This window comes from Elephantulus edwardii, unplaced genomic scaffold (genome assembly GCF_000299155.1).
Source record: "Elephantulus edwardii isolate Elephantulus edwardi_28Jun2011 unplaced genomic scaffold, EleEdw1.0 scaffold00135, whole genome shotgun sequence".
In the NCBI taxonomy this organism is placed as follows: domain Eukaryota; kingdom Metazoa; phylum Chordata; class Mammalia; order Macroscelidea; family Macroscelididae; genus Elephantulus; species Elephantulus edwardii.
This window is the reverse complement of record NW_006399885.1, coordinates 7,799,053-7,823,094: the sequence shown is the minus strand read 5'-3', so window position 1 is coordinate 7,823,094 and position 24,042 is coordinate 7,799,053. Positions and strand designations below refer to the sequence as shown.

The window sequence follows — 24,042 nt, the reverse complement described above, 5'->3', positions numbered from 1 at the left end:
TTGCCTGCTCATCATTCCTCATCCTCCCTAATGATTTAGGCAGAGGTTTGGGGGAGAAATGAGCTGCAAATCCACTGCCATTGAGTTGATTCTGACTCATGAGGACCTTCCATATTGGATAACCAAGGCTGTAAATCTTAACAGAAAGAGAATGTCCATCTTTGTTAATCCTCTGAATAGCAGTCCAACTTCTTGTTATGTGCTGTCGAGTTGACTAGGGCTCATAGCAACCCTATGTCCAGGTAACAATGGCTCTGAACTTTGCTCTATCGTGAGCCAACCTCACAGTATCTGACACACCTGACCCCACTGCCACCGTCACTGAGTCAATCGATGTCATCCAGGGTCTTCCTCTTCTGCGCTGACCTTCCAAGAGCTCCTTGTTCCTAGATTATGTCTAAACTGTAATGCGATTTCAGAATGAGTCACTAGTATCTAGCTGGCTGGAGCCCTCATAGCACATAGGTTAAGTGTTGTGTTCCTAACTGAAAGGTTGTGGTTGAAACCTTCAGCTCCTCCATGTGAAAAAGATAAGGCAGCCTGCTTTGTTAGGATTTCAGCTCCAGAAACCCTGTGGATGGCTAGCAGGAGGTAGGATGCACTCGTTGGCTGTGGATTTATTTTTGGGCATTTGGGGAATGCTTTATCCTCAGGGTCCCACAAGAGTTGGAGGCGGGAAGAAAAAGGAGTCAAGCTAAAAAAGCAAACAACTGGCTGATAATGAAAGAGGGATGCAATTAGCCAAGATCCCTTAAGAGCCTCTTGAAGACTTAATCTCTGCCTGGAATGTGTAGCATCACTATTCAAACTCTTTGACCTATATAATCCAAAACCTTAATTTTTTTTTTTTTGTGCGTGTGTGTTCCTACTTAGGACTCAAGTGAACGAATCCAAATCAAATGTCAAAAAACACTTTAAAATATTTCATGGCTGTGTTACAAAGGATGCGCTGCACCGTCCATGCTAATGAGCTCGCTGCGGAGATGAATTTCTTAAGTGCAAATGCGCTCTCTCAAAAGAAATTTTGTTGGCAGGGAGACAAAGCTGCCATTTAACTAACTTATAGTCCTCATTTTATAGATTATGAATTTATTCCCATCACCTGGAAATGCAGACAGAGTGATAAATAGATAACAAATATCTACCAGACTGGCCCACTCCCATTCTCCCATTCCCACAACTCTCCTTCCCTGGTCTTTTCCAGGTGTTTCGTAGAGACAGTGCAATTTTTATACTGCAGCAGTCAGGGGGGCTGACCTCCTGGTTAGCCCCTTAATACAGTGAACAAGAACACTATTTCATATAAGAAATGGACAGAGGGAGGTAGGAAAGTTTATTATTTTTCAAAAATTATTAAGCATCTTTGTTGTCAAGTGCTGTCGAGTACAACTCATAGCGACCCTATAACAGCTGACTTGAACCCTGCCCTGTCCTGTGCCATCCTCATCATCGCTGACACACTTGAGCCCATTGCTGTAGTCACCATGTCAATCCATCTTTGTTGGGGGGTTTCCTCTTCTTTGGTAACGTGGCATCAAATCAACTACAACTCCCAGGTCTGGGAAGAGCAGACAGTCCTATGAACAACAGCTCAGAACTCTGGTATGTCTTGTGTCATCCTCAGGATCTCCAACCTACTCGAGCTTTATTGTTATGGTCACTACGTCAATTAGTCCATAGCAAAAACCAAACCTGAGCCCTCCCAAACAACTTGGTGTTTGACATGTAGAAAGCAACAGAGAATCACTTTTGTTCAGTTGGTGAGGCAGCTTGGGCATTAACTCAATGCTAATTAGGTGCCTGGAATTCTCAAGAGTTTATTGTCCACATCCTTCCCTTCCTGTGTTTAGGATGCAAACAAGCCACCCCAAATCCCCATTTAGGTAATCCAGTCCACCTTCAACAATTTCCTGGACCACTGGCTCCCTTTGTCCTATGAACACACTTCCTCACTTAGGCTCAGGGAGACTAGAAGCTTAAGGGGTCTTCCCTGGGAGTGTTGACTCATTGTTCTTTTAAGAGCCTTCCCAATGGTGTAAACACAAATATTATTGGGCTTCGCTTCACTTCTCACTCTGGTCCTCCTGCGGGAGAAGTAATTTGGTGATTGTCTGTGGGCATCGCCTTTAGAAATAAAGCTGCCTCTCTGAACTCCAGAAAACCTAGCAGCTTCTGCTCCCTCTCCTGGTTCATTTGCTTTCACATAGACTGGGTTTTAGATGCCTTCAGAGGAGGGTATAAACTCTGCTCTCCTGTTGATTTCTGACTCATCTAACCCAATGCTGTCCAGTCAATTGACTTGAATGACCCTTCATGGGTATCTGAAGCTGTGAATCGTAATGGGAGGAGACAGCCCATCGGTTGCCCTTAAAGTAGCTGTGGATTTGAACTGATGACTTTTCAGTTAGCAGCACAGCACTTAAACTACTATGATACTAGGCCTCCTTTGGAGAAGGGCATCAAACCAAAATTCACCACCAAGGAGTCCATTCTGACTCCTCTCAGCCTCCAGTGGGTTTTTCCTAGGCTCTTAGTGTTATAAGAGGAGAATGGCAATCTTTCTCCCAAGGGGCCACTGGTAGGTTCAAACTGCTAGAGACCTGAATCCTTCTGGTTAGCAGTACAACACACACCTGACTCGTGACCCTGTATTTTCTTTCCATCCATAGAGCTCAAAGACGATGACGTAAAATGATGGCTTCCTGGTCTCTGCTGAGTTCTTCACACCACTTTATCAGATCCATAAGCTTTTACTTTGTGCTGTCGGTACAGTCTGGAGACTGCTGTGCTACCCCTCCAGTAGTTCAAACCCACCAGCTGCTCTAAGGGAGGATGGTCAATGTCTCCTGCAGTTTATAGCCCTGGAAACCCAATGGAGGGTGGAGTGTGCACTGGTTCCAATTCAGTGGCAAGGAGTGATTTGAGAGGGACATCCTCAGAAGTTCTGGTGGTGCAGTGGTTAAACACTTGGCTGCGAACCAAAAAGGTCAACAGCTCAAATCCACCAGCTTCTCTGTGGAAGGACGATAAGGCAGTCCGTTTCCATAAAGATCTGCAGTCTTGGGAACCTGCTGGGGGAGTTCCACTCTGTCTTATAGGGTCACTTGTTGTTAGGTGAATCAAGTTGACTATGACTTGTAATGACCCCTATGATCAACGGATCTGTGTCTTGCCCTATCCTGTGCCGTTCATGTCATCTTTGATATTCTCGAGCCTATTATTATAGCCACTGTGTCAATCCATCTCCCTGAGGGTCTTCCTCTCCTTTCTAAGCATGATGTCTGTTCCAAGCACTGGCCCCTCCTAATAACATGTTCAACATCTTTGCTTCTAAGGAGCACCGTGATTGTACTTTCTCCAAGATATATTTGTTTGCCCATGAGTATTATTCAGTAGCATTTCTCAACACTACAGCTCAAAGGCATCAATTCTTCTGTCATTCTTAGTCATTGTCCAACTTTCAGATGCCTAACAAGTAATTGAAAAGACCGTAATTTGAATCAGAAATATCTTAGTCTTTAAACTGACATTATTGCTCCTTACTTTAGAGAGGTCCCTGACAGCAGATTTAACCAATGCAATATGTCCTTTGATTTCTCGGCTGCTGGTGCCAATGGTGCTGATTGTGGATTGAAGCATGATGAAATTGTTGACAATCTCAAGCTTCATTAGGCGCTAGGTTCTTTCGTTTTGGTGACATTTTCACTAGACCTCTTCAGGTGTCTGACAAGCCCTCCTGTTCTCTATGTGTGTACCACTTCTCTCCAGGTGCTCCTACAAGAGGCAATCAGAAAGGGAGGCATCTGGGCAGCCATGGATGTTTAGGCTGCTCCGGAGGAGCCTGGAGTTAGAAGGTGCCGGCACCAGCTTTGTCTTTAGCTGGCGACACCGAGTAGGTGGTTCTTCTGTCTGACATTTGGTTTCTTTTTTGCATGGAGGAGATGTGCATTTGCAGTGTACGGCATTTAAGTGCTATGATAAAATGAAATGGAGACATAGTTCTGCTAAACCTATGGTGTTATAAAAAAAGGAGTCCAGGGGAGGATAATATTGATGAATGGGACATTCTAAAGATTAAATCCCTGTGTGCACCAAAACCTTTTACCAACAGGTGAAAAGAAAACCTACTGACTAGGAAAAAACATATGGCAATCCATCTCAGACAAAGGTTTCATAGCAAAAGTTTATAGTATACTCCTTGGCCTCCACAAGAATAAGAACTGATAACCCAATTACAAAAGGTGCAAAAGATATGGCAAGATTTTCACAGAGGAAGACATTTGGATGGCCAACAGACACGTGAAGAAATGCTCAAAATTACTAGCAATAAGAGAGAAGCAAATCAAAACCACAGTGAGATATCATCACACTCCAGCAGCAATGGCAAAGTTTAACAGGACAGAGAGCAATAAATGACCGAGAGAATGAGAGAGATAGGAACTCTCATACATTGTTGATGGGATTAGAAAATGTTACAATCATTCTGGAAGAAAGTTTGGAATTTCCTCAAAAAGAAGAATATAGAAAATTTGTATGGCACAGTTATCTCACTGCTAGGAATATATTCCAAGAAAATGACAACTGAGATACAGAGATTTGTACATCAATGTTCATAGCAGCATTACTCACAACTGCAAGAACATGGAAACAGCCCAAATGTTCGACCACAATCAAATGGATTGAGAAATTATGGTACATTCACATGATGGAATGCCACACAGCACTTAGGAACCATGATTTTGAAAATTACTACATAACTTGGGAGGGACTGGAGAGCATTATGCTGAGTGAACTAACTCAGTCTCATAAGAACAAATACTGCATAAGACCATTATTGTAGAAACACAAAGATAACATGCGTGTGGATCCAAGTTGGGGAGGATGAGAGCAGAGGGGTGAGGATAGGGAGGGGGAAACCATAGCGCTGCACAATTTGGTGAAGGGAGGGAGAAGTGGGTAAAGGAAAGATTAACAATCTATTGAGAATCCGGAAAAGACAGGGTAATGGTGGACATAGTTCTTTGATGATTATTAATTTTATAAAAAATAATGAATGAGAGTGTATGAAACACAATGTGAATGAAGGATAGTGTGAAACACAATGTATATGAACTTTGTAAGCAAATAAATATAAAATTAAATTAAAAAAGAAAAAGAATTGAGTAGAGTTTAAAAAAGTAAAACAGAAAAACACAAAAATAATTCTGTGTTGACATCAATTAGGATCTACAGACAAGCTGATTCTAAAAATGTTATTTTTTAGGCTCAGGAAAATTTTTATTATGGGCAGGTTTTAATTTAAAAGGGAGGCACTGGTGCTTCAGAAGTAGAATCCTTGCATCCCATGCAGGAGATCTGAGTTCAATTTCTAGTCAGTGCATCTCAAGCACAGCCACCAGCCTTCTGTCAGTGGAGGCTTACATGTTGGTGTGATGCTAAGCAGGGTCCAATGGAGCTTTCAGACCAAGATGGACTAGGAAGAAAGTTCTGGTGATCTACTTCTTAAATCTTTGTATTTCACCAATGGAAACCCTATGGATCACAATGTTGCAGCCCGCTATTGCTCATGGGGATGGTGTAGGATTCCTCCTTGCAACATGCCCAAAGTATGTCAAGCGGAGCTTCAGAATTCTTGCCTCCAAGGAGGAACCTTGTTTCACCCTTTCCAGGACAAACCTGTTTTTTCTCCTGCAGTCCATTGTATATTCACTATTATATCTGCCAGGCAAGGCCTCAGTTCATGATAATAATATTTTTGTTATAACTATTAAAATTGTGACAGTAAATAGTAATGCTATATTATTTACTGTAAAGTAAATTTTTACTTGTAGCAACCTAATATGCCAGAGTAAAACTGTCCCACAGGGTCCTCTAGACTGTACTTCCCCCCCCCCTTTATCTAAAAAATTTGAGCCCAAGTTCACAAATCATATTGTTGTTATTGTTGTTGTTATGTGCCATCGAGTCACTGGAGACTCACAGCAACCCTATGTACAACAGCCCTAAACTCTGTTCTGTCCTGTGACAATCGCACTGTCTCCAACACACCCATCCCAATTACCCCAGTCACTGAATCAATCTACCTCATAGAGGGTCTTCCCCTCCTGCACTGCCCCTCCACCCTCCCAAGCATGATGTTCCTCTCCAAGGACCAGTCCCTCCTTCCAACATGTCCAAAGTATGTTAGACGGAGCCTCAGAATCCTTGCCTCCAAGGAACTACCTGGTTTAACCTTTTCCAGGATGAATCTGGAAGTCCATGGTACCCTCAATACTCTTCTCCAGCACCACAGCTCAAAGGCATCAATTCTCCTTCTCTCCTCCCTAGTCATTGTCCAACTCTCTGATGCATAACAAGTGATTGCAAAGACTATGGCCTGTATCACACACACCTTAGTCTCCAGAGAGACACTATTATTGCTCTTCAGAACTTTGGAAAGGTCCCTAACAGCAGACTTTCCCATTGCAATACGTCTTTCAATTTCCTGGCTACTGGTGCCAAGAGTGTTGACTGTGGAGCCATGCAAACTAAAGCTGTGAATAATCTCAATCTCTTCTTCATCCATCCTGATGCTGCCAATTGGTCCAGCGGTGAGAATCCCTGTCTTCTTGATATTGAGCCTCAATCCATATTGGAGGCTGCACTCCTTGACCTTCTGCAGCAAGCGCTTCAGGTCCTCCTCAGTTTCAGCAAGCAGGATTGTGTCATCTGCATAACGCAGATTGTTGATACTATATTAGCTTTTATTTAATCATATATATACTCACATTGTCATTGTCCTTGAGTTGGAACTGACTCATAGCTGAGCCCGTAGTGGGCATTTGGAGGCTATCAATCATATGGGAAGAGATTGCCCATCCTTCCCCCTTTGAGATGTGGATTTGGAGGTGTCAGACAGGTGCTGCCTTAGGGTTCATCACAACTCCCCATGGACTGGACCACCAGAAAAAAATAAACCCCTCAATCATCTAAGCACTGTGAAGAGTGTGTCAGGAAATGACAACTCTGGAGTGGTTCATAAGGAACATTTGTTCCAAGGACTGCACAGGCATGGGCATGTCTCTTTAGTCCTGGGCTCCTCCAGAACAAGGGTCCCTCTCATTAATCCTGGGCACCCAGTGTTTGCCCAGTACATCACGACAAACTTGTCCTTCCACCCCCAACTGGCAGTGATACAAGTGTATATCACCAGCTGAGAGGAGAGGCCAACACAGAGCACTAGCCTGAGACAGAGAAGGAGGCTGAGATTCACATAGGCACAAACAGGAACCAAAACCCCACTGTAACAAGCTCATTGCTAGGGGAAGAGGGAGGGAAGAAAGAGAGGCACTACAGTGGGAGGACCAGTTAGATCACTGTATGAGTAAGAAGGAACAGCAGGAATGGAAATGTGGGCTATTTATAAGAACATGAAAAGACCTTGCAGCCAGCTGGATGAGAAGACCGAGGAAGAATAAAGATAGTTACAAGAATGAGTCTCAGGATTGGGAAGAATTGGCTCTCTGCTCCTCGTCGATTCAGATTGCCCTCTCTTCTTGTGCAGCCTCAGCCGCATCCCTGAGACACGATGATGAAGGTCGGAGTAAACGGATTTGGCCGCATTGGGCGCCTGGTCACCATGGCTGCTTTTCACTCTGGCAAAGTGGATGTTGTTGCCATCAATGACCCCTTCATTGACCTCAACTACATGGTCTATATGTTCCAATATGATTCCACCCACGGCAAGTTCAACGGCACTGTCAAGGATTGGGAAGAATTGCATTACTCATGGGACCAGAGAACCTTGAGTGAATGGTTGATTCTTAGGGGAAAGAGCTGTGATCTGGCTTTGGTTGCACTACATTTAAGATGGACATCCAAGTGGGGTGACTTGGCAAGAAAACCTGGGGTAGAGGAGACAGATCTGGACTGGAGGCCCCTTCTTATCTGTAAGGAGGTGCTTGCTGAAGTAGTAAGTCAAAGACTGACTCACAAACTCAGAAATTTGACTGAGACACCCTCCTACACCCTGCCCCCAGACAATCCAACCCACCTCTGGATTGGCTAGCTCTATTCTGATGTACTAGGGGACTCTGTGGGTCTCTGTCTTTTATCCTAGACTAAGGAACCACAACAATTCTTCAGTCTTCCTTATTCACTACCCAACTCTCATAAATATATGAAGTAGTTGAAAATACTATGCCTTAGATCAGGGTACCTTAGTCTTTAAGGTGACATCCTTGCTCTTTAGCACTTTAAAGGCATTCTTGCTAGCAGATTTGCCCAACATAATATATTTTATTTTGGTTTTTTACTATTACTTGATATGTGTTGTCAGTGGGTCCAAGTAAAATGAAATCCTTGACAACTTCAATCCTCGTGTTGTCAAAAAACACTGAACATACTATTATGGAGTGTCAAAAGATCTATCTTGGAAAAAGTGCAGTCAGTGTCTGCCGTAGATGCCTGGATGGTGGGATTATATCTCATGAACTTTAGGCATGTTATCAGGAGGGGTCAGTTCCTAGTTGGGAAAAAGGAGCTTCAGAAAAATAAGATGACCTTGAATGAGATGCATTGTCACAGTGGCTGCAACAATGAGTTTAAATAGGGCAGAGACTGTGTGAATGGTACTGAATTGGGCAAGGTTTTGCTCAGTAGTACATAGCATTGAAGCTGCCTTGAGGACACCTGATAGCAACAACAAAGCAAGGTACCCAGGATGTGTATACAGATAAGACACATCAGAGCGTCTATTGTATTTACAACCTCACTCAGAAATAGCTATGTGCTCTGGGAAAACTGACATGTCTGAAAATGCTCAGTGAAATCTGATTGCTCCTCAGCTTTTCAGCTTGGACTAGGTGAGTATGAACACTTTCTGATTGTTGACATGTGCTACAGATTTAACATGCATAGTGTTATTTAACGGACCCCTGCAGTGTAATAGTTAAAGAATTCAGCTGCTAATGAAAAGGTCAATGGTTCCAACCCACTAGAAAAGTCTATGGAAGAAAGATAAGGCAGGCTACTTCTGTAAGATTAAATCCACTGTCTCTGGGTCAATTCTGACTCATCTGAGTGACCCTCTGTTGGGTTTCTAAGGCTATAAATCTTAACTGAAGGAGGCAGCCCATCTTTCCCTTGCAAAGCTACTGGTGGATTCCAACCCTCAACCTTTTCTGGTTAGCAGCTCAATCTTCTATACCTTTTGGCCATCAAAGCACTTTCCTTAAAGAGCATGGCCTTGGAAGCCCAATAGGCAGTTCTACTCTGTCCATAAGCTTTCTAAGAGCCAGTATAAACTTGAAGGCAGTGGGTTTTATTCCATTTAAAAACTCAAACGAGAAGTCTCAAATTCAGAGAAAGAGAATCACCCAGTCAAGGACACACAGCTGGTGAGTGGCAGGACTTGGATTGCAACTTGAATCTGTTTGTCTCCAAAGTCTCCAACTCACCTCAACACAAAGAGGGAGCAAACACAGCTGGAAATGAGGTCGATTTTAACCAGGTGAGGGATGCAGACACTTGCACCTGGCCCGGAAAGGTGAGCTCAGTGGATGCCATCATTTCCTGTCCTGCTCACTTAGAAAACACTCCTGGATATTTTAGGAGAGCACTGTGGGATGGTATGAGGAGGGAGACAAAGGGGACGTTGAGACACACATGATCCACAGTCTATATTTACCTGGAAACTATATAAAGCAGAAAAATAATATGGAAAACAAAACAAGAACCTGAACCCACTGCTGTGAAGTTGACTCTGATGCATCTGCACAACTTTTCAAGTCAGCGTCTCTCAGACTTTTGGGTTTCTTGGTGTCTGTCTCTGATTCAGCAGTGGTACAAACTCTGACTTCAGAAGGGTCTGTGACAGCAGCAGCTCAGATCCCTGGACACTATTTTAAAGCTCAGATGAGTTTGACTTAAAGATCAAAGCATAATGGAAGAATTTTTTTTTTTTCAGTTGAGTTTCTGTTTTTAACAAAATTGGTTTTCAAGCAAGCAGTGGGAAAAGGCGGTGGGGTAATCTTTGGCTCCTGTGAGGATCTTGATGAGTTTCAGGCACCTTCCCCATATTCTCAGCAGATGACCCTCAATTAGAATTTCCAGAGCTCCGACCTCCACACTGTAACCAGACACTCGAAGGTGCACACAGAGCTAAATCAGATCTCCCCCCAGTGTCCCCAAGGGGCCGCAGGCTGGCTGGTTGACCAACCACAGCCATCAAAGTCCAGGCTGCCGTGTTCCCGGACAATACAAATCAAGGAGAGATAAGAGGATCCAGTCCATGGCTGCTTTTTACCAAGAACATAGGGCAAGTTATACTTGGGAGAAAAACACTTAAGTGAAAGAAAAGCCCACAGCCTATTTTTTACCAAGAACATAGAGCAAGTTATACTTGGGAGAAAAACACTTAAGTGAAAGAAAAGCCCACAGCCTATTTTTTACCAAGAACATAGAGCAAGTTATACTTGGGAGAAAAGCACTTAAGTGAAAGAAGAGCCCACAGCCTTGCTGGTGAGAGACAAAAAGCAACTCCATTATCTTACATGGCATTTTAGGCATTTATTTAAATACTGTTTGTAAGGGAAGTGACCATGGATAATGGGTTTGGTTTTTTTTTTTTTAATTGCTTGGCTTCCCCCACCCCCACTAGAAAAGTCAGCATGAATTATACTCCAGAAATAAACAGGGGAAACATATTACCAAAATACACCAAAAAAAGGAACTCATTTTTTCAGACATGCATGAAATAATAATTTATACAGTATGCTTGGTTTTATACAAAAGACTATGAATCCTGGTGGCATAGTGTGTTACATATCAATCTGCTAGTAGAAGAGTTGGCAGTTTGAATTCACCAGCTGCCCCTTGGGACAGAGATGGGCAGTCTCCTCTCATCAGAATTTACAGCTTTGGAATCTCAGTGGAGGGCACTGTGAGATGGATTCAACTTGAAGGCAGTGGATATGCCCTGAACAGGAGGATTCTCTGCTTCATCTTGGTCAAGATTTCTGAGACAGATGGGTGATGGTTGTGTACAGTCAAGTCAGAACTGATTCACAGCTGACCTTCCAGTGGGTTTTCAGAAGCAGTAAATCACATGAGAGAAGACTGCCCATCTTTCTCACGAAGACCAGCTGGTGGATTTGAACTGTGTGTCTTTTGGGATTGCAGCACAGCTTCTTACCACTAGGCCACTAGAGATCCCTTAGAAATGGATAGAGTATGCGATGAAAATACTAACTAGCACCCTGTGAGTATATCATAGACGGCTAGGACAGCAAACAAGTTCATCTTGGAAAGGGTGAAACCAGCTGGCTTCTTGGAAGCAAGGATTCTGAAGCTTCATCTGACATACTTTGTTCATGTTGTAAGGAGGGACCAGTCCTTGGAGAGGGACATCATGCTTGGGAGGATGGAAGGACAGCGCAAGAAAGGAAGACCCTTGATGAGATGGATTGACTCATTGACTGGGGTAATGGTAGTAGGTGTGGCAGAGACAATAAGATTGCCACAGGGTAGAGCAGGGTTAAGAGCTGACGTATACAGGGTCGCTATGAGTTGCAAGGTACTTGATGACACAGAACTGGAAGAGATGAAGGAAAGAGCTGTTTTAAAGGAGTATATGATTAGGCATTATTTGTATGACATCAATCCAGAATAAGAGGTGTATAGCAAAGTGAACCGAGGGAGGGATGGCGAGGGAAGGGTAGAAATTATGGAACAATGAATGACTTTTTTAAGAAAAGTGAACTGGGGGTGTGTAAGGAGGAAAACATGTAACCACTAATAAATGAAAATCCAACTTTTCTACTTTTCTGTAAACTTTTATTAAAATCAATAAAAAAATCATAAGGGAGCGCTAGTGGTGTGGTGTACCATCTACTCTCTGGTAGGAGGATGAGCACTCTCTTCCTGTAAAGATTGACATCCTCAAAAAACCACTGGAACATTGTCATGAGACTGGACTGACCCAACAGCAGTGGTTAAGAATCATTTGATTCATCTGGCTCATCTAAGCACTTGTCTGCTAACTCAAAGGTTGATAGTTTGGGTCCATCAGTTTCTCTGTGGGAGGAAGACGAGGCAGTCGCTTCTGGAAGGATTGGTGGTGCTGAGTACTGTGGAGTCCAGCTGGCCCACTGCTGACCCTCTGGTGGGTTTTCAGAGGTAGTTAATCACATCGGAGGAGACTGTGCATCCTTCTTCCAAGGACTAGCTGGCAGATTCAAACTGCCTGCCTTACGGAATGCAGCGTACTTCCTTACCACTAGGCCACCAGAGCTCTCCTCTGTCAGGATTGTTGTTGTTGTTAAGTGCCATCGAGTCGTAGATGACTCACAGTGACCCAATGAACAAAAGAACTGAACTCCTGGCAAGCTATTTCAGAAGTGGATGCCACTCCTGCTTCCAAGCTTGTTTTAATCGGGGAGCTCCACCAGACACTGTCCACCATGGGTAACCATTATCATATTTGACACATCAGTGTCACAGTGTTCTGCTTCACACTAACCACAAGTTACCTCTGTGCAGCAAATTGACAGACCAGTGCTATAGAAGAATGTTTGACCAAAACCAAAACTGGGCTGCAGATTAAAATCATCCACCTTTGGCTTGGTAGCATCACTTTCTGTCCACTAAGCCTACTGATCTCTCTCTATGCTGTTGTTGTTAAGTGTCGTTGAGTCATAGACGACTCATAGTGACCTAATTAATGAAAGACCTGAACACTTGTAAAACTAGGATTAGGGCTTTAGAAACTCTATGGGACAATTTTACTTTGTCCTACGGGGTCACAATTGAGTTGGAATTGAGTAGATAGTAAAGGGGTGAAGGGATCCTTTCATGGTGTCTAGGTGACACAAATGGTTATGTGCTTGATTACTGGCCAAAAGATTGGATGCTCAGAGGCAACCCAGAGAGGCTTCAGAAGAAAGGACTGATGATCTGCTTCAGAAAGATCAGTTGTGAGAACTATTTAGGAAGAATGTATGATTAGATATTATAGTCATGAAAAGTGTCCAGAATGAAAGCTGCATAGTGGAGAGGACTGGGGGCAGGAGGATTGTATAAGAATGAAAGAATATTTTTTAAACATTTCAAAGAGAAAAGTGAACTGGGGAGGGGGGAGAGGTGGTCAGGGAGGGAGGAAAGTGTGCAACTCTGAATGAATGGAAATCCAAAGTCTCTGTAAACATTCATTAATATAAACTAAAAAAAAAAAAAAAAAGATCAGTTGTAAACACCTGATAGAATAATCCCTGTAGGCTTGAAAATGTTTGATGGCAACCCACCAATAGGGATACAAGAAGAAACTTTGAGAACTGAGCTCGGTAGTCCTTCGTGTGGCTGGGAATGCTGAGGACACCTAGGTAGCTGAGATAGAGCACAAGGACGCAGGGAGGCCCTGGGGTTTGGGAAGGACCATCTTTTTATTTCCAAGTTTTTAAGATCATCTTTATAAAGACTAAGCTGTACCTGACCCAAGCTGTGGTATTTCCAATTTGAAATTTCAACTAAAATGTCTTATTTGTTGTGAAAGTTAAACAATGAATAAGACCAAAGAAGAACTGCTGACTTTGAACTCTGGTGTTGGTAAAGAATACCACATACTGCAGAACGAACAAATATCCTCCTTGTAAGACATGCAGCTTATGTGCCCCCTGGATGCAAGGATTGCAAGACTTAGTCTCACATGTTTTACACACATTATCAGCAGAGACCAGCCCCTGGAGAGGGATGTGGCTGGCAAAATAGAGAATCATTGAAAAAGAAGACGTCCAACAAGACAGACTGACACAGTGCCTGCTGATGGACTGTAACGCAGAGTCACGTTTGAGGGTGCTACAGGATGGGACATGGTCTTGTTCTATTTTACCTGCGGTCACTATGGGTTGAAGCTGAATGGATGGTTCCTAACCACATGTTGTAATGGGCTCCTTTGCTTGTCGGGGAGGATAATCATAGTACTGCACATATCCTTCTCTGCCTCTTTATTTCAAAGTCATTTCTAGTCTAAAGTGATGAGATAAACTATCCTGAAGACAAGTAAACATTTATATCCCTCTTCACATTTGTGTGGAGACTTTCCCTGAGCTAAGACCCTGGACAGCAGAGAACCACAGTGCTGACTGACAAGGCAGTAATGCGGACTCAGCTGCCTTTTCTCATCCCCATCTCACCGGGCTTTTGTGATCTCAGTCAATGAGTCAATAAATATTTATGGAGAGTCTGTGGCATGCCAGGCTTCCAGCTAGAAAGAGAAATACAAGCAAATGAAATTGTGGTGTGGATGCAAATGGAAATGTGGTGTGGATGTGGGGAGTGAGTAAGCCTGAGCAGCACAGTGGCTAAGAACTAGGCAGCCAACTAAAAGGTTGGTAGTTCAAACCCACCTGCCACTCTGCAGGAGAAAGTTTGCCTTCAGAAGACTTTGTTGTTAGGTGCTATTGAGTCAACTCTGGTTTGAAGCAACCCCATACACAACAGAACAACACTCTGTTTGACCCTGCCTTCTCACCCTCCCTTCTGTGCTCACACCCACTGCCATAGCCACTGTGTCTGTCCAGCTCCCTGAGGGTCTTCCTCTCTTCGGCTGACCGTCTACTTTCCAAGCTTGACATCCTTATCCAGGGACTGAGTCCTGATAATATGTCCATGTTGCCCTGCTAACTGAAAGGTCACGGGTTCCTTAACTCTAATGGAGAAAGATGGGCAGTCTCCTGTGACGCTGACGTACAGCCTCAGAAAATCTGATGGCAGTACAGCACGAACCAGGACTATACTATGAATAACCCGAAGGCAGTGGCGTGTGAAGATTTACAGCCTTGGAAACCCGATGCTGCAGTTCTCTGTGTGTGCTATAGGACACTTTGAGGGAGCGCTGACTTAACAATGAGGTGGAAGTTAATTTAGTGGTTTTTTTAAATTGGGGTCTCTCAAGAAGGGAGTCTGCACAGTATTCCCAAAAAATGACAGGAAAACCCACCTAACCCCACAGGGCAGTCTACTTTGCCTGAGCCTCCCCCCCACCCCTACCCCAACCCCAGCACCAGGAATACAGACAAGTGTGAAGGCTGCAAACAAAGGTGATAACAGCACAATAACCACAGGCCTCTCCTGCAGACTGCAACTGCCATTATCTCCTGTGCAGATGGACCACCCAGAAAAGCTGAGAGGGATCAGGAGGGAAAGAAGAGGTGTGAGTGTGCTGAGGAGGGGTGGGATGGGGCCCCCAAGAGCTTCTGCTTAGGAATCCTCTACGTGAAGAGAGGCACGGAAACTGGAGTGAAAGGAATCCAAACTAGAAACAAGCCCCCTGCCATCAAGTTGATTACAACTTGGGGCAACACTCCATCAAGTTTTGAGGGCTATGAATGTTTATGTGAGGGGACTGCTCATCTTTCAGGGAAAGGGTGATGGATTTGAACTCATGACCTATTGGTTCATAGCCTAACACTTAACCTACTATGCTATCAATATTCCCTGAGAGGGAAAGGGTTGTTGCTGTTGTTAAGTGCTGTCGAGTCGTAGGCGACTCATAGTGACCCTATGAACAAAAGTCCTGGATGACTGTATAACTTTCGTCCTTTCTCCAGGTTCATAGGGTTTCTAGAGGCAAGCTATTATGGAAGTGAATGACACTCCTGCTTCCAAGAGAGGGAAAGGGACAAAGGATAAATAAATAAGAGTACGTACACACACACACATTGTAGAGATTATTCAAAAGAACCAGAAGTAACCAGAGATGATTTTAAATAGTAGAGGGAAGGAAACCACAATGAAACTCTGATTCTCTTGACACATATTTAAAGACTTAGCAGTGATTCTGAACTGCACACATGACTTTGTTTTCATTATGTCCATTCTTTTTCTCCATAAGTAATGATAAATCTATCTCTTTGGTATGGTCTGTAGCACCCTTAAATGTCAATTCTGTCCAGCCAAATAAAGATCAATAGCCTACATGTTGCATTCATGCCATGAATCAGGCAACATGCTGTGCTATACATAATGTCCTATAAACTCTAACCTACATATTGAAGCTCTGGTGGCATAGTGGGTTACGTGCTGGGCCACTATGTGAAAGATCTGTGGTTCGAGCTCATCAGCTGCTCTGACGAGAAAGAGAAGACAGGCTGTTTCTATAAAGACTATTGTTATTGTGTGCCATCGAGTCAGAACCGACCCATAGCTGACTCTGGTGGGGTTTTAGAGGCAGTTAATTGCAAGAGAGGAGATTGCCCATCCTTCTCCCACAGAGCAGCAGGTGGATTTGAACTGCACACCTTTGAGAGTGCAGTGCAGCTTCTTGCCATTAGGTCACCAAGATTACAGCCTCTGACAACTGCTGGAGGGGAGGCGGTCTACCCTGTCCTACAAGCGTCCTTAGGAGTCTGACTTGATGGCAGGGGTTTTAATCAAATATGGAATGAGCAATCTTGTGTATCACCACTTGTCTGTCGGATTGCCACACCACAGTGGCTTCCCGGTGAGTGATGCTGGGAGCTGTGCCACCACTAGTTCAAGTGCCAGTATAGTTTCTCATGATGAGTAATCTTCAATGGAACTTCCAGACTGAGAAAGACTAGGAAAAAAGGCCTGGCGATCTGTGTCCAAATATCAAGTGCTGAAAACCCTATGAGTCACAACATAACAGTGTCTATTACAGTGCTGGAAGCTGGGCCCCTGAGGTTGGAAGGTTCTCTGAATACACAAACACAGTGTCCACACCAATGCACTTGGCTGCCTGCTGGTTGTGGCGATGCAGCAGGACTGTGCAGTGCTGCAATGTGTTGTGCACAAGGTCAGGTTACTACACAAGTCAAGCTGGGCCAAGCCTGGTGGTGTGGTCCACAGGGGCCAACCCGACGTCCATGCTTCTCTGACCATTTGAAGTCACCTGTGGCTCCATGGGAGAAAGGAGCAATTTCCTCCCATGTGATTTAAAGCCCCAGAAATTCGCTGGAAGGTCAGCAGTGAGTCAGATCCAACTCAACAGCTACGTGTGAACGGCAGGTGAAGGGGCAGCTTCAAGCACATTCCATCTGTCTTCTAAGGTCAGTAGCTAAGGCAGGTTTCAAATTCAGGATCAGCGTCTCTGTGGAACGTCACTCGGCCCTCCAAATGTGCACTGTCCTACCCCTGAACACCATTCTGGCTCCATCTACCAGAATCGTACTCTGGTCCTTCCTGTCTGCTCAAGTCCTCCACATCCTCAAAGCCCTGCTCACAGGCTGGTCTCCAACCTAAAGCCCTCTTTGATCTCTACAACCAGACAGCCTCCAAGATTGGACAGTGACTTACTTCACGTCAACTCTGCTTTGAAAGAGCCTTGCTGGTTAAAGTACATGAAATGCTGGGCAGCTAACTGAAAGTTTACAGTTGGCATTCACCAGCCGCTTCACAGGAGAAAATGAGGTGGTCTCTGCCAAAAGATTTATAGGCTTGAAAGCTCAGTGGGGAGGGTGACCATGAGTTGGAATAGACTTGATAGCAGTGGGTGTTATTAGTGTCTTTTAAGAACTTCAGCCTCATGAAACATCAAAACGTATTCTAAAAAAAAAACCAAAACACACGTATTCTTATACCATGTTACATGTATTCTTTCCTGCAAAAGGTCTGAACAGAGTTTCAGAAGTTTGCTTTGAGATTCTTTTATAGAATTTGGTATTTGGAAGCAACTATGACCTTGGAGGAAATGGTATGTGTCCATGGCAATTCTTGAGATATTCTTGAGTCTGTGAATTGTTTTCAAATACAGTAAAGCTGCTTGTACTTATCAAGCATAACAGTTATTAAGATTGATATGTATTTTGTAGAGTTTTAAACATTTATTATAGATAGTTGGCCAGGGTTGCTCCAATACTGTGAGGTCTAAGAACTGTTGATGCTTTAGGTCTCAAAGAATGTCATCGTTGCTCTTCAGTACTCTGGAGAAGACTATAACAGCAGATTTTCCCAATTCAATTCATCTTTTGATTTCCTGATTGCTGGTGTTAAGAGAGTTGATTGTGGATCAGAGCAAGCTGTAATTGCTAACAACCTCAGTCTCTTCTCCATCTTTATGGTGTGTGCTGCCAATTGTCCTAGTGGTGAGAATATTTGTCTTCTTGATGTTGAGCTTCAATTCATACTGAAGACTACAGTTCTTGACCTTTTGCAGCAAGTGTTTCAAGTCTTCCTCAGTTTCAGCAAGCAAGGTTTTATCATCTTCATATTGTAGGTTGTTAATGAGTCTTCCTCCAATCTTGATGCCACACTTCTCATAAAGCCTTGCCTCCTAAATGATCTATTCTGCATAAAGATTGAAAAGGCATGGAGACAGGATGCATCCCTGACACACTCCCTTCCTGATTTTGAACCATGCAGTGTTTCTTTGCTCTGTTCTGAGGACTGCTTCTTGGTCCAAGTACAGGTTTCATATAAGCACGATCAATGAAATTCCCATTTTCCTCAAGGTTAGCCACAATTTATTGTGATCTACACAGTCAAATGCCTTTGCACAGTCAATGAAACACAGATAGACATTCCTCTGGTACTCTCTGCTTTCTGAAAAGATCCATCTAGCATTGGCAATAATATCCCTAGTGCCATGACCTCTTCTAAACCCAGCTTGTATTTCCAGTAGTTTTCTCTCAATGTAAATGCAGTGGTGATACTAAGTTTAGGGAAAGTAGTCATTTTGTCTTCTTGTTGTTGATTGCCATTGAGGTGAGCATGACTCACAGCAACCCTATGAAAAAAAGGCCTGAAGCCTTTATTTCTTTTTTTAAAATTTTTTTTCTTTTATTATTTTTGTGTGACTGTACCGTCAAATCAGATCTGACTGATACAGGAGGAGATTGTCCCTCCTTCCCCGGCAGAGCATCTGCTGGATTTGAACCGTGCGCCTCTGGGATTGTAGTTGCCACTCCTTACCACTAGGCCACCAGAGCTCCCCTTGAAGCCTTTCTATAACTATTGTCACTTATCAAAGTTCATAGAGTTTCCAGAGGCATATTGTTTAGGAAGTGGATACCACTCCTTCTATGAATATTTGATGAACAATGAATGAAAAAATAAGATAAATATACACAAAACCATAATACCAAAACCATATTCCACAATCCTGCTCCTAAAGTATCTAAGGTACTTTGAAACAATATTATTAGCTCATGCTTCTCAAAATGTTTGAATTCTTTCTCTAAAAAAAAAAAAAACAACACAAAAACAACCAACCCCAAACAACTAATAAGCAAATATCACAATAATGCTATCCATACAATTTTTTTAGTTCCACAGTGCATATATAAAAGTTATGTTAAAAGTACCTATTAAGTGTGTACTATTGAAAACAAAGGTAAACTCATGTAAGGATCTACTGTTGTTGTTGTGTGCCATTGAGCAGGACCCTCCAGCAGGTTTTCAGAGGCAGCTAATTGTGCAAGAGGACACTACCCATCTTCTTCCCGCACGGCAGCTGGTGGAGTTGAACTGTAAACCTTCTGTATTGCAGCACAGCTTCTTACCATTAGACCACCAAAGCTCTCTGAGCATCTATTAGCATATTTTTAGTATCTACAATATACTTCCAAGTTATCTATTGTATGTGAAATATCCCAAACCAAAGCCAACCTACTGTTGCTGAATCTCTTCTGACCTAAAGCAGCCCTCAACTGGCTTTCTGAGGCTATCAATCTAATTTTTCTTCTACAACACCGTCGGTGGATATGACACACTATGCTGCCAAGTTATGTGTGCAATAATATTATGAAAAAGTGAAAAGTTCAAGAATAACAAAAGGTGACACAGAGATGTAAGATCACACAGGCTGCTTTAAAAAATGGCTCTGATAGAACTTGCTTGATGTGGGGTCACCACAAACTCTTAATTTGTTGGAAAAACACAGTATCTGTAAGTTGCAATAATACTTCATACAATAAAATGAAGTGTGTCTATAAAAGACAGTACAAGATACAAAACCAAACTCAAAGTGGCAATTTCTAGAAATATTTAGTGTCATTAGTAGTTAGCCACAGATTTCCTCTGCAACTCAGAGGGGAGAGGCAGAGTCATAGTTCACAAACCAGAAGAGATCTACTGTTCTCCTATTCTAAATGGCTCTCCACTGGTTTTCCAAAGCTGTAAATATTTATGGGAAAGATTGCCTATCCTTCTCCCACAGGAGATTAATGGATTAGAACTGCTCATGGTTCGGTCAGCAGTCCAACAAAAAACATACTATTCCACCAGTGGTCCTTGATAATTGACCAGAGACATTTTATGTCTAAGACAGCAGTGGTTTCTTATTACATGATAAATTGTTCTTGGGCCCAGGTCTGTTTCCTCTGTTAATATACCAATTTAATTAAATGTACTCTAACAATATTTTAACATGTGTGATTAAACAATCATACTTAGCATTGGTGTACCAGGAGGAAGGAGCAAAAGAGAAAGTGACTTTCATTTTTTTGAGCTAGTTCATATGATACTCTTTCTAAGCTCCATTGTTGTTGTTAAGTGCTGTTGAGCTGAGCATGACTCATAGCAACCTTATGAACAAAAGACCTGAACCCGATTTTATAACTATTGCTATTTCTCTAAGTTCACAGAGTTTCCAGAGCCATGTCATTTGGGAAGTAGATGCCAGTCCTGCTTCTAAGCCTTTCTTAAGATTAATCTGGGAGCTCGACCAAACACTGTCCACCATGGGTAACCATTATGGCATTTGACACACCAGTCGTACAGCATTCAGCATCACAACCATGCCAACTTACAGAGAATTGACAGACCAGTGCTGTACCGCTCAGAAGAATGTTCATTCCAAACACAATTAACACCAGACACAAGAGTTGCAGGCTCAAGGGCCCAACTGACTTAAATACACAGGCCTGCCCATCAGGTCCCTACTGGCTCTATACAAGAGGCTTCCACAGCCCACAGCTCATTGTTAGGCAAATCCCACAAATCCAATCAGCTCACATATGGTTGTGAACAAAATAAAAACAGTCAAACAGCTCCATTAGGAAAGCAAAAACAAACAACTACAACAAAAAGAAAATCTAAAAAAATTGATTGCAATGAAATCAAAGTATAAGCAAGATATCTATTATGTGAACTGTACCAACATTTGCATGAAATATTACTATTCTGGTGCTATTTAAGGAGCTCTGGTGGCATCATTTGTAATGTGCCAGACTGCTACACAAAAGCTGATGGTTCAAATCCACTACAGAGTCACTGTGAGTGGGAATCATTTCCACAGCAGTGGGTTTGGCTTCTGCCATTACTTAGCAGGCAGATCTTTCTAGTATGTACTCATCTTTTGTTAGAATGATTGAAACTGATCACAAAAACTGTAACTTTTCAATGCTGCTAAACCTGAAATTTCCTTTCAGTTAATATTGTTAAAATTTCAAACTTTGTGCCTTTGGCAGCAGTCTACAGATACTCAGTTCCAACATCAACCCCAGACCTAGTAACCTTGACAGTCCTATTTCATATGGCTACTGAGCAGGTAGGAATTCAAATGCAATGTTACCATATTCTTACAGAATTGCCAAGATGCTTAACTGTGAGAATTGTGGGATCCTGCTGAGAACTGAGAAGGAGGAAAAAGAGAAGAGGAAGGGGGAGTAGAAGGGGAAAGAGAAAACAGAGCACCCACCTCTTGCCATTGGTGTCCCGGAGCATGGCTTTCCCCATGACTCTGGACTTGGTTTCCAACTCCTGCACCTCCTCCAGCAGGGTCTTTTTGCAGGTATGCTTGGCCCTGGATATAAGGAAGAAAGAAAAGGAGCAGGATTTATAAACTCCACACAACTGTGAAAATAGTTCGCTCTCCTCGAGGGCCACAACTGGGTACTCTCTGTCTGAGGGTGAGGGTTGGGACTCACAAGTTTTGCTGAGTATAGAGTTCATTTTCAGAAGGCCTGGGAAGCCTATTGGATCCATCCCCTCCACTAGGCTCCCAGATTTCCAAAGATACTCATCTCAAATGATCACTCACCTATAGATGTGGCTCAGGGGCCACGTTGTAGGGACTGCATGCTGGAAGAGCAGAAGACAAGGCTGGGGCTCACGGAATAGTCCTGATCTATCTGTACAGCTGTTCACCTGGAAACCCAGAAGGTGATTTGAACCCTGATTCCAGAATGAATTTCCTATCCCTTAGGAGCCTTGGTAGCATAGTGGCATATGAGGCTGTCAACCCAAAGGGTAGTGCATACCAGGCTATTAACCAAAAGATTGCCAATTTGGATCTACCAACTACTCTACAGAGAAAGATGAGCAGTCTCCTCCCACAATGGTTTCCAGCCTCAGAAACTCAGTGGAGGGTTGTGATCAGAGAAGCCTGGGGGTGAAGTGGTTAAATAATAAGCTGCTGACCAAAAGTCAGGGGTCCACACCCACCAGGCACTCTATGGTGGTAAAATAAGGTAGACTATTTCCATAAAGATTCACTTGGGAAACCTATGTGGTAGTTCTACTAAGACACTATTACTCATGGCAATAGGTTTGGTTTGATTTTCATTACTGTAATCAGAGAACCAAGGTGGAACAGTGGTTAAACATTTTGCTGATATCTTAAAGGTTGGCAGTTCAAGCCCACCAGCCTCTCTGTGGGTAAAAGATAAGGCAGTCTGCTTCTGGAAAGACTATATAGCCTTGGGAACTGTACAGGGTAGTTCTACTCTGTCTTACAGGATCACTAAGAGTTGGAATCAACTCAATGGTCATCATTGTTTACTTTTACTATGATCAGAGAGCTCAGTGGTTAGTAAGTTCTTGTCTTTTCTGGTGTCAAAGAGCCACCTTTCATAGTAGGGACAGGTTTACAGAGCATGCCAGAGTACAGGGTCTTAATGAAATACCTGTGATCTCAAACGTGGAGTCAACACCAATAGTGAGGCCTGATTTTCTATTGTTCTTGCAATAGGTTCCCACTAGAGTTACTCAGGTAAACCTTCACAGCTGGAACCACCTCAAAACACAAAAGCCAGCTGCTCTGTGCACCGAATGTGGACCTACTGCTGCTCATATTCTCGTTCATGACCTCTAGCAGCAGCCACCTGGACGTTTTCCCTAATTAAATTGAGATGCAGATGCCCTGCAATTTTTCCAACAACTGTGGACCTTTCAAATAATTGGAGCTGTAAAAAGAATTCAGAAAAAATTAGGGAGCTAATGGTGGGAACAGTAAAAAAAAGAAAAAAAGAAAAAGCATTTAACAAGTCACCTGCTAGCTATGGGAGGTGATAAAACATTATCAAGGTAGGGTTCCAGATCTAGTATCTAGCTACTGGGTTTTCACCCAGCTACCACTGTTGACCACTCTAAAAGGGATCACAGTAAAAATCCCGGAAAGAGTAGTAGAAAAGGCAGAACAAAACTCTAAAACTTAAGAATGGTCAGACTTATTTATCCAAAAGAGACTGGTGGGACCCTCAAGACTATAGCCCTTAGTCATCCTTCTAACCTGGAACAAAACTCACCTGCATGATTCCACCCAAACAACAGGCACTAGTTTAGACTCTGTTATGAAGGAGTCACATGTTACTAAAGCACTTGCCTTAAGTAAAGCAGATGGCCCTCTATAATATGGGTTGACCTCATCTGATCAGTTAAAGACTTAAAAAAGAGTTCATAACAACACTATTCACCATCACAAGAACATGGAAACAGCTCAAATGTCCAACCACAATCAAATGGATGGAGAAATTGTGGTACATTCACATGACGGAATACTATGCAGGATGCAGAAACAATGTTTTGAAATATTACTACCTAACTTGGGAGAAACAGGAGAGCATTATGCTGAGTGAACTCACTCAGTCCTATGAGGACAATTACTGTATAAGACCATGATTGTAGAAATAGAAAGATAACTAGTAAAATGTTTATGAGAACCCAAATAGGGTGAGGGTAGGAACAGAGGAGAGAGGACAGGCAGGGAGGTAATCAATGGGTCACACAATTTGAAGGGTTGTTGTTGTTGTTGTTGTTATGTGCCGTCGAGTCGTTTCCGACTCATAGCGACCCTATGCACAACAGCCCTAAACCCTGCTCTATCCT

The 24,042-nt window shown here is 43.0% G+C and overlaps 1 protein-coding gene across 2 annotated transcripts in view; it reads right to left on the bottom strand.

Annotated features, from left to right (window-relative positions):
* Positions 1 to 24,042, bottom strand: part of ATP8A2 (ATPase, aminophospholipid transporter, class I, type 8A, member 2) — a 720,462-nt gene that overhangs the window by 40,502 nt on the left and 655,918 nt on the right. For both annotated transcript variants that reach the window (XM_006894116.1, XM_006894117.1), the window contains one exon: positions 21,635 to 21,739. In XM_006894116.1, the coding sequence (XP_006894178.1) occupies positions 21,635 to 21,739 (105 nt within the window). The remainder of the gene's footprint in view (positions 1 to 21,634; positions 21,740 to 24,042) is intronic.